Source organism: Acyrthosiphon pisum, chromosome A1 (assembly GCF_005508785.2).
Source record: "Acyrthosiphon pisum isolate AL4f chromosome A1, pea_aphid_22Mar2018_4r6ur, whole genome shotgun sequence".
Classification (NCBI taxonomy): Eukaryota; Metazoa; Arthropoda; class Insecta; order Hemiptera; family Aphididae; genus Acyrthosiphon; species Acyrthosiphon pisum.
The window spans coordinates 17,679,622-17,690,658 of NC_042494.1; the positions used below are offsets into that span (position 1 = coordinate 17,679,622).

General features: G+C 28.1%; 1 protein-coding gene and 1 pseudogene across 1 annotated transcript; one reads left to right on the forward strand and one right to left on the reverse strand.

Moving 5' to 3' along the window:
* Nucleotides 1-643: 643 nt before the first annotated feature.
* LOC107882782 lies at nt 644-3,240 on the reverse strand. The gene is made up of 5 exons (XM_016801686.2): nt 2,640-3,240; nt 2,383-2,451; nt 1,792-1,884; nt 1,541-1,645; nt 644-952 (listed from the first exon to the last, which is right to left on the reverse strand). Exons 1-5 carry the CDS (start codon nt 3,036-3,038, stop codon nt 905-907), a joined length of 714 nt encoding a protein of 237 aa, XP_016657175.2. The 5' UTR covers nt 3,039-3,240; the 3' UTR covers nt 644-904.
* Nucleotides 3,241-7,616: 4,376 nt separating this feature from the next.
* LOC115033500 lies at nt 7,617-9,612 on the forward strand (annotated as a pseudogene).
* Nucleotides 9,613-11,037: the final 1,425 nt, after the last annotated feature.

Here is an 11,037-nt window from a genome sequence, read left to right on the forward strand (position 1 = left end):
TAAATCAGGTACAAGCTTATGATGGCCTCGAATAAATAGAAACTATATCTTAAATACAAATGTATGTGTGTAGCTTATATAGGTACTCAAAAACTGCTCAATTTAATTTTACGAAAATCTCAGAGATTGTTTTTAGAGATGTCAGAAAAGTGTAGAGAGTAAGTAGTTTTAACTATGTTAAAAAATATATCAAGTGCTAAATCCAATCCATGAAATGCGATTGCCCATCTAGGTAAAATTATTTTACAAAGATAGGTTTGCCTTATCTGAGATACACTAAAACTGAGATACACGCCTATTGGTTATTATGTATATACATATATAGTGTATAATATATATAAGATTTTCCACAAAAAAACTGCACTCGGGCGAAGACAGAATATTCAGCCAGTATATTATAATTGTAATATTTATAATGACAAACATTCTAAAATAAATACAATAGTGATACATGTTGTAAAGAACCTTAATTGGACTCATAATTCATATAGTCCTATCGATTTTGGTAATAATATTGCTATCATAAAGAAAAAAGAAAAAAATGATTACTCAATACGAGTATCTAAAATTAAGTAAGTACATTATTTTAAGTAGGTACAATAAGCTGGTTAAATAGAATACAATGATTTTAAACGTTTTTTAATAATTAATATTTATTATTTGTATATACACATCAACAGCAAGTTTACTAGTGATATTAATAATTACTAACTTATCATTTAATTATACAACGTAAATAAGATGCAAAATAAAGAAAATGGCGGATTTTAACAAGTTGTGTAGTGGTTTTAGCGCCAGGTGCTTACAGGTATTATCTACTAGGTACTTTCTACTTATATATTTTATTAAAATACGTCTTAAAATATTGCTAATAACAGTTAATTAATGTATAAAACTTGAGTTTTTAACGAGATGTAACATTTTTTGAATAGTTGCTAGCATACACATTTTCCTAAAAATAAATTTTCATATTATCAGCTATTAAATATAATGTATTATATAATTTGTATTTAAATAGTAAACATAATACATAAAACATATTCTGATTTTATTAAAACAATCAAAGAATTTAATATATTAACTTAAAAATTAGCTAGCGAATAAAAAATATTCAGTAGCTATAAAAATTGTATACATCATTCGATTTTAGATTCTGAGTGGAGTGATTTTACAATGATGTGTGTTTTCTTTAATAGTACCTATCTTGTTTGATGGGAAGTGAATCTAGTTGGAAGATTCAGGAGGTTAAAATTTATAGTAGAATTCAAAAAATTTAAGGAAAAATGGGAATTTTTACTCAAAATCGGTTTTGTACAAAGATTTTGGATTTTGGTGTAACTCTAAAACAAAATTATAACACATGCAATTTTCACTGAATGTTTATATTAACATTTACTATACACCATAACAAATATCCTATGGGCTGACAAACCGTCTCCGTTCAGAATCGTTTTTCGTATAGAGCTACACCCAATTACCGGTTTGTTAAATTAAGTTTGTGTACTTGAAATATGGTTAGGGGTTATTTAAGATTTCTTACCCAAATGCTGTGATACATGTGTGTGTTATTCACCAACGCTAAAATAATAGGGTGGTTTTTCATCTGTACAATGGTGGAAAATCCAGTCATGAGTAACATGGCCATCTACATGTATAAAAAAATAAATATACAATTTGATCATTTAAATTACCGAAAAATAAATGTATAACCACTATGACCACTATTACTACTATGCATATATGATGGAAGACGCACAAATAAAGTGTATATTATTTTAGAAAAATACTTACCGACACAACTAAATTCAAATTTATATTGAAAAACCCAAAAGCACTAATTCCATCTGATTCCAACATTGTTATTTGATACAGAAACATTTTGATCTATTCATAAATTAACCATAGTTAATAATATATAAGTTATAATAAATAGGTAATTCGTAAATCATAAGACAGATAAAAAACCAATATAATAATCCATTTATATTAAGCTACCACGATAAGAATAGTTACCTAAATATTATCGAAAATTATGTAATGATAAAATAACTATAGCGTTTTTTACACTGTTTTAGATTTTACGGTAGCGATAAAAGTATAAAACAAAAATATTTATGACAGGTGATAATGTTTTAGTGTTATTACAGTATAAAACTAAATTTTTAAATATAATATGCACTTAATGTTGGATTGCACAAAACATTTAATGAATCAATATTCAATAGTGAGCTAATGGTCCCTTAAACAAAATTTAGTGGCCCGTGATTGGTCCATTCAATTTTTAGTGAACCATTAAATTTAATAAATTGTTTATGCAACTCAGCATAATGCTTAGTATACCTATTAAACACCAACGAAATAGTGGAATAAAATATATCTTACTTGTAGTTTTACTTCTACAGGTAGTTTTGAAATCGGAGTCAATCGTAAATATGATACCATTTTCATTTTCTAAAATCATTATTGAACAATTATTATTGACCTACCGACATCTTAAATTGTTTTAATGAACTTTGTGTTGGACGGATGTTAAGTTAATAATAATTAGATTATAAGATAGGCATTGCAAATCGCTGATTAATTATATTGAAATCGACGTAGGTATATAATAATATATATGTATAATTATTGATTGGTACCTTTTCATTTATCCATGAGGCAGCGAGGATGACGGACATTAAAAAAACAACGATTTGAATATTTAGCATGTGCAATGGTACATGTTTTATAACATTTTCGAGCTTGATCATCAAATAAATTACATATATAATATCGATAATGCAGCAAACAAAAAATACTAATAGCAGTGTACCGAAACTGCTACTGAATATTTTGAACAACTGAGTGAGTTCGGCATGTAACAACCTAATGCTCTCCATTAGCATAACTAATTCAGAATCTGTCCATTCGCTCGGGACGGATACCATTCCATGAGGGAGGCACGTCCAGAAATCGTTTAATGTTTGAAATCTACACCCGATATTACTGAGATAAAAACATACGGTTATAATAACTACATAGTCCAAAACGAATGGCATTCCAAAAAAAAATATAAGAAAAGTGTTAATATCAAATGTGTTCGGCGGCCACAAGTATATGTCAAATACTTCATAAGAAACAAAGTATAAAAATAATGATGTAAATATGATATTCCACTTCTTTTTACTTATTGAACGCTGGTGAACCGGAAATGCCGGCGATAGTAATGCCAGTTTTCGATCGAATTGTATAATGCCATTAATCAATCTATACAAAAAATATTATTATAATTTTTATTATAATAAACATTTCTTTTAAATGTACAACAAATAATACCTACTTATATCTATTTTATATAACATATTATTGAATTGTATTTAAATATGCTGTATAATAAATATTTACGCAATTTAACGGTTAATTTTTTTTATTTAAAAACGACAAAAATGATAATAATATTCATTAGAAGACATTGTAATAATTGTAATAACATTATAATTTTAAAACACTTTACTGTTATCTCGTTCGTTTATGTCTCGAATATAATTCATCTCTTTGGTCACCACATTAAAATTTATTACCAGATTTAGAATCTATTCAAAAACGATTACTACGTTTCGTCTCCTTTAGTAAATAAACTCCACATTCATCGTATACAATTAATTTATTCAATTTGTGTACATTTAGACACGTTAAAAATACTACGCATAAAATTGGATCTAATCTTTTTGTATAAAGGAATAAATTATTGTGTAGATTGTTCTGAATTATTAGCAATGATACTTACACCTTAAAATAAACGAACGTGAATTACGTTATATCAATTTATTCTGCCCTAACTCTGCTACCACATTTTTAAATTCAAATTCATTGATTAATTGGATGTTACAATTTGTAAATAAATATAAAATAGACCCTTGTAGATAGTATATGTACAAAAAGTCTTTAACTAAATGATTAGTGTTCAGCTATAAAAAGTGTAATATTTATCTGTTTTGATTGTACCTTGATTGTGTATAATATGATAACAACTGTTGACTAGTCAACAATAATTTTAACTTTGTAATTTTAACTTATGTACATAGGAATTATAATACTGTGTATGGGTTACCTACTACTTAAATATATCTATAGTATTGTATCATATTAGGTATAATATGTTAACTATCTAAAAGTTTGAGTGCTGATCTTGGGCATTTTTATCCCCGGTGATGTTTTAAAAATGTTAAATAACTTAGGTATAATTATTTATCATTCTTACTTTACTGTCCATATTTCTGATAATCTTGCTGCAATAATAGCTATCCAAAATTTAACTAAACGGTAATGTACGATATAATACATATCTTCGGTAAAAACCTTATATGTGAATATTAACAACACAATCATCCGTGTATATTCTAGGAATGGATAATAATATGTTGAGTGTAAATTTAAAGTTAATAATCCATCTGGATCAAGTATATAAGATATGTTAATCAAACCAAAAATCTTGCTTAAAGCTAAGACAGGCACAAGAGTTGATTTAAAAACAGTCGTCATTTCAATAAAATTATGTTTTCCATCACTGAAGTAAATCGAGTTAATTATTTCAATATTCCTCTAACATAAATATTCAGAGTTCAAATATTAAAATGTTCACGCTTGTGCGTAATTTAATAGATATTATGATTTTAGATTTATTATTTATTCAAACATTATTGTGTGTGTTCAATAACAATTATGTGTCACCTTTTTACGCTACCTACGAATTGTTATTGCTATTATTAAAGCTAAGGTTTACATTATTGATACAGGTAGTTCGTGTTAATTTATTGTGAAAAATATTTATTCTATTTACAAAGAAAATCGTTTATGGTGATGTATGGTGATTAAAAATGCACCAAATAATAAACAAAACATTTCCATTAATTTGGAAATATTTGGTAAATAGATGTAATATATTATAGTGTATTGTTGATAATGTTTAATAACGTTGGTATATCTATTTCATTTATAACTATAGAAATGCACAATAAGTACTAATAAGTACATATATGACATTTACAAAAGTAAAAAATCTACCTACCTATTGAAATATTATACATTTCCCAAGTGTGGCTCAATTGGTATATTTTTCTGTTATACTGAAACCACAGACCAAGATTTTAGTTCGAAATCGGGACTTAATAGGTATATTATTTTAGTTTCGTCCAGGTATAAATTAGAATGCATCGAAAATAAGTGAAGTATTGAAACTAATCCAGCTGATTCCCACATTTTTCGTTTTCATATGCTTCAGTGCAGCAGTTATCGGTATTACCTGGATATGTGCTGATATCTATCTCAGTTATTAGTGATATTATATTATTATTGGAGATGTGAAATTATATCTATAGTGACTAAACGACGTTCTGGTTTACTAATTTTCGTTGTCAAATTTTAAAATTTTAGAGAACAAATTTTTTTTTTTAAGATACCTAATACAATAGACCTATACACTTATTTATAAAAACAAATAGTCAACATAATATCGTTTATAAGATCCACAAATTATAAAAACAGTTAATTTTCCAAAGGATAAGATAAACGAATAATTTTAAGCAAAATAAATGGAGAATGGAAAATGTAGAAGAAATGAAGAATTGCATCCCACAAAACCCTACCAAACCCACAATCACAACGACCATTGTTTATATAAAAATACAGTATTACCATCCATTTATTAGTGTGTAGTCTGTAAGTACTTGCTCCATTTCCCTCGTTTAAAAATCGAAGAATTATTCTGTCATGTTACATAATTTAATTATGGTCTGAAGCTCAACCGTGAATAGAATACGTCAGAAATTTTGATCAGATAGGTAGGGCGTAGGCAGTTAAATTTTAGAATAATGTCTTTCGATGAAGAACACATAATGAGACAAAAAAAAGTTAATTTGTAGTCAGAATTCAGAAATACATGTAAAATATAATAACTACATATTATTATACATTATTTTATACCTATTCATGTTATAATGTTTCATCTATACTATAATAGTAAAAAGAGGAAAGATTTGTATGTTTGTAACGAATTAACTCAAAAACTACTAGACCGATTTCAAAAATTCTTTCACCATTAGAATGCTTCATTATCCCTGGGTAACATGGGCTATATTATATTTATTACTAGACATAGCATACCTCGAAAAGTACTCAACAGATGTTAGTACGGTTTTCACTAATAGACCGGTTGAGTCACGGGGAAGATTTTGATGTATAATTTCTTTTGGAAAAATTAGTTGGGTGGTCGAAAATAACAACAATAGTATCCATATATATTATATATAATATATAAAAATTAATGTTTGTCTGTATGTCCTTTATGCATTCCTAAACGGCTGGACCGATTTTTACGAAGTTTTTTGTGTGTGTTTGTGTGGTTCCTTGGATGATTTAGATTCACAATTGGACCCAGTAGGTTCAACCCGGGGAGGTGTTCAAACAGGGATTTTTAGACTTTCGATGGACATTTTTGTTTATAAATGGTTACTATTGGTTATAGCTTATAGGAGAAATTAGTATTTTATTTGTATGTTGGTTTCCATTGATTAATCAGTCAGAGTGTGCATATAATCGAATTTTTGCACAATGCCCACTTGATATCCTTTGTTAAGAGGTCCATAGATATTCCCGCATTCCCTAAATTGTCTAAAATTCTAGGTTGATCAACAGACACGGGGAACCAAGAACCGGGATTCCAGCGTCTGTTTTTCCATTGTCCGCGATCCGACGTATATAGTCGGATTGCCTATACCGGAGTGCCTGAGTTGCACTTTCTGCAACGAGTTACAACCAAAAGGAGTTGAACAATCACAATTTTTTTAAGAGTTGACATTTTTTACAGGCATCGAAATGTGCGGGATCAGCTATATTATAAATTGTAATAATAGAAAATGGGATGTAAATATGTTGTACAAATATATTTATTAGGACAACGTCGGGCAGGAGTACAGGACAGCTAGTATATTATGTGCAGATTAAAATTTCAACAGTAATGAATTATTTTTTATTACTTTAGTTATAACTCGCTAAATAACAATATGTTATCAATTATGAAAACGTATTAAAACGTTTTAATTTTATGTTCTTCTTACTGAAAATAAGTCTCAGCACTTAGGCTGGTGTTAAAATTAAAAGTACCTACAAATTTTAATTAAACATTTTTAAATAGGTATTTATCATGCGTGGTGTGACCTAGCCTAACATTTTTTTATGCCAGCTGCATATACTATTGGATATATTTTCAATTATGAAAAAAATTCTTACACTTTAAACAATTTACTATAATTTTGTTGTTTGTTTCTATAAATATTAAAACATTGTCTATAATTTTTAAATAAGTCACATAGGTACAGAAAAAAAAACATTGGAAAAAGTCAAAGGAAAAATAATTATATGAGCTTAGATTTGTTTTTATGTGTTGGGTACTTTTCTATATTTATAAGATATTAATAAGTTTGTGAGTTTAGTTAATTTTATTTAAGATCTAATATATATTATTAATTATTTCAAATTATGTAGGCCTCTACAATTACGCAACATATTATGTATAATTATTGATTGTTAATACTAGTGTTAATAATCAATGTTATAATAAACCTATTAAATCTAAGCTATAGGTACTTATCATTAAAATTAATGTCCTTATTTAGTTTCAACTTTCAAGTAGGTATTAAACAAAAGTGGTAGATTGAACTCAATTAATATGAACAAGTTGTTAATCAATCGTGATTATTATAAGTGTTGTTATATGCCGAGTGCAAGGATATTAGCCGTGGAGACAGTCGGGGGTAAAAGCCACTAGAACTTTATGAGTGGTATACTACGGACGTTGGTAAACAGGGGACACAACGCCACTGTGTCCACATCGTTTACCGACGGTAGGTAATCGTGAAAACTATACCGGAGTGGATATATATCTAAAGGGAATATCAAATTTCTAGACATGGATATCAAAAATATGAGACTTAATATCTTTACAGTGATGGATTTGTTGGTAGAGACAAGTCGAATACAGTGTGATCTAGTGTATGAAAATAGTAAAATGAAAGAAGTGTTGGATAGTAAAAACACAGATTTTGACCTGAATATAATTGAAAACTTTGCCACAGATTGCGTATCGTACATTGCAATTAAGCTCAACTTGCCTTTGAGTTACGTCACACCAATGCGGGTATTTTGGGTTTATGGAACGCTACAGCACCGGACATACCTTAAATCCATCAACAGACACACATAAATGTACTTTGCATGCCATTCCAAAAACTTTCATTCAAAGATTAACCAATATGTGTTTGTCTACTTACTTCAAAATTGCGCAAGAATACAAATAACAAATACAAATAATTGGTTCTGAAATACACAGATCCGAAAAATATGATTTTATCAAACGTATCTCACCATCATTGATATTCGTAAATAGACATTTCACAACTGATGCACCAACTTCTAAACCAACAAACGTTATCAACATTGGTGGAATTCATTTAAAGCCAGCTCAGAAATTACCAGAAGAAACCTTAATGAAATTAAAATATATAGACCAATAATAATCGTGTTTAAAGTGTATATTATGATACTAAAAAAAATTTGTCCCATTCTCAATATTTGAATACAGATTGTTATAATTTATAATTTTAGGATATTTTAGAATTTATTAAACAGTCACCACTCACCACATAGAGTTATTAATTTCACTTTTGGTTCAACCATGAAAATGTCATCGATACCGGAAGAAATAAAAAAAGCGTTATTGGAAGTTCTCGCACAAATTCCTCAAAGAGTGTTGTGGAAATATGAAAACGAACTAGAAGACATAGGTACCAAAAAATGTGATGGTTAGAAAGTAGTTACCACGGCGTGATATACTTTGAAATATACTGTCGATTAAATGTGCTTATTTATCAAATAAAGTTACACCTGAGGGTTTTTTTTAAGTGCACCCAAATGTGAAACTATTCATTAATAACGGAGGTATATCTGGAGTATATGAAACCTTAGACACTGGAATCCCGGTTCTTGGTTCCCCGTGTCTGTTGATCAACCTAGAATTTTAGACAATTTAGGGAATGCGGAAATATCTATGGACCTCTTAACAAAGGATAGTTTCTTAAGAAATGTTTTAGAACTTCTCAACAAAAAAATGTAAATTACTTTTAAATTATAAATATTTAAAATTAGGTACTTACTAATAATTAATTTCTAATAGGTACAAGGAAAATTCTGAAACCGCTTCAAAAATATTCAAAGATCGACCAATGTCGCTTGAAAAATCTGTTGTTTACTGGACTGAGTATGTTCTTCGTCACAAAGGTGCACCACATTTGAAATTTCAAGCATTTAAGCTGAGCTGGTACTACGGACTTTCAGGAAGCTGGAGACTATACTTTCCATAGCGATCGCTAGACGCTAATGTATATGACGTGTGGACTCCAGGTGACCTGAGAGTGTAATTTTAGTTTTTACCACTGGCTAGGCCGATAAAGGACATGCCTTGCCTTATCTCCTTATGCACCTATAATAGGCAAGCTTTTCATTTAACATTTTTATAGGAAAATTCCATAGAACCTTGTATTAAATTTTCAAACCTTAGGTATAAAATATACTTAACATTTTATGCATTTTTAAATACAAAATAATTTTAAAATGTTCACTATTTTGATGAATTTCTTCAAAAATCTAGATTAACGCTCAAAAAAAAAAAATGTAGTGGACTTCACTACACTCACCTTATTTTTACTTTATTAATAACAAATTATGAGGAATCTTGTATTAAATATTCTAAGCTTTTATACAAAGCAACATTTTAGAAAATGTCTATAAATAGCACAAAAGAGACAATACGATGCTCAAATAAACATTTGGTAAAAATGTCTGGGATTACCTCAAAATAACAAAATTGATTTTCTCGAAAACTCCAGTTTTTTGAATAGTACTCTTAATTTTTTAACAGAATATATATTGTAGTTGAAAATTGGAAAGCTATTTTACTGCTGCAAAAGGTGGTAAGACATAAAAAAAATACACGTTTACGTAAAATTTATGCATTCATCAGATTCTACAATTTAATGAAACATTATTGCATTTTTAGGGCATGCAATATCCACACAATATTTTCTAGCTGTATATTCCATGTATTTAGTAAATTGCATTTGGTTACAAATAAAATAAATAATTATATGTTTTGAAGATAAAATTAAAAATTATTCTAAAATGTAAGCTAAGCTATTCAACAATAAACGTGGAATATACCACACCTAACATGCATATAAGTATTATAAATAACAATTTTAACTATTTTACACAATATTATGCTCAGAAAAATAGATGAATAAAACTTAAAACATTTTTTTTTTTAATTTAGAAAATAAAAGGTAATTACTAGCAAATATGCTATATATTATGTGTGTATAATCAACAATAGAAATAAACAAATATTAATTTTTGCAATAATTTATTCTGATGGCACTAAACCAATCTAAAAGGTTTTCAGTTTTTTTAGGTACAAAATAATTATAATGATAACCATTAATTAAATCTATGATTCTTATTTACACATATAACAAAATATGTTTAACACTAATAATATGTATAGTATAATATGAGAAATATATACAAATCTAAGAAAATTTTTTTTTTCATAGGATGAGACTTCTAACACAGCAACATTAATAAAAATAGCTTGAAATGAAAATGAAAATACATTTGAAATCAAGCATAATAATATGTCTATTTAACGAAATAAGTACAATAAAAAAATAGTTTTACAAGGCTAATATCTATAAGCACCACATCACGAATGTGAATTTTTGATCGAGACTATCTTAAAAACAAATGGAATGTCAATAAGCGATATCTGATTGACAATAAATTATCATAGTTGTATAAAAATAAGTAGCAACACATAGAATATTGCTTTTAAGTCTCGTTGATTTATGGTTTTTTTTACCAGAATCTTTTTTTTCTTTACTAAGCTCGTTATTTAACAGGTAAGGGCCCTTTCACATGGACGCGAATCATTCGTCTCCGTCAAACTGG

Coding starts and splice junctions, on each gene's coding strand:
- LOC107882782 (XM_016801686.2), bottom strand. CDS start 3,038: ATGCCATTCGTTTTGGACTATGTAGTTATTATAACCGTATGTTTTTAT. Junction 2,452..2,639: donor CCTCATGGATAAATGAAAAG/GTACCAATCAAT, acceptor TAATGATTTTAG/AAAATGAAAATGGTATCATA. Junction 1,885..2,382: donor CTGTAGAAGTAAAACTACAA/GTAAGATATATT, acceptor ATTTATGAATAG/ATCAAAATGTTTCTGTATCA.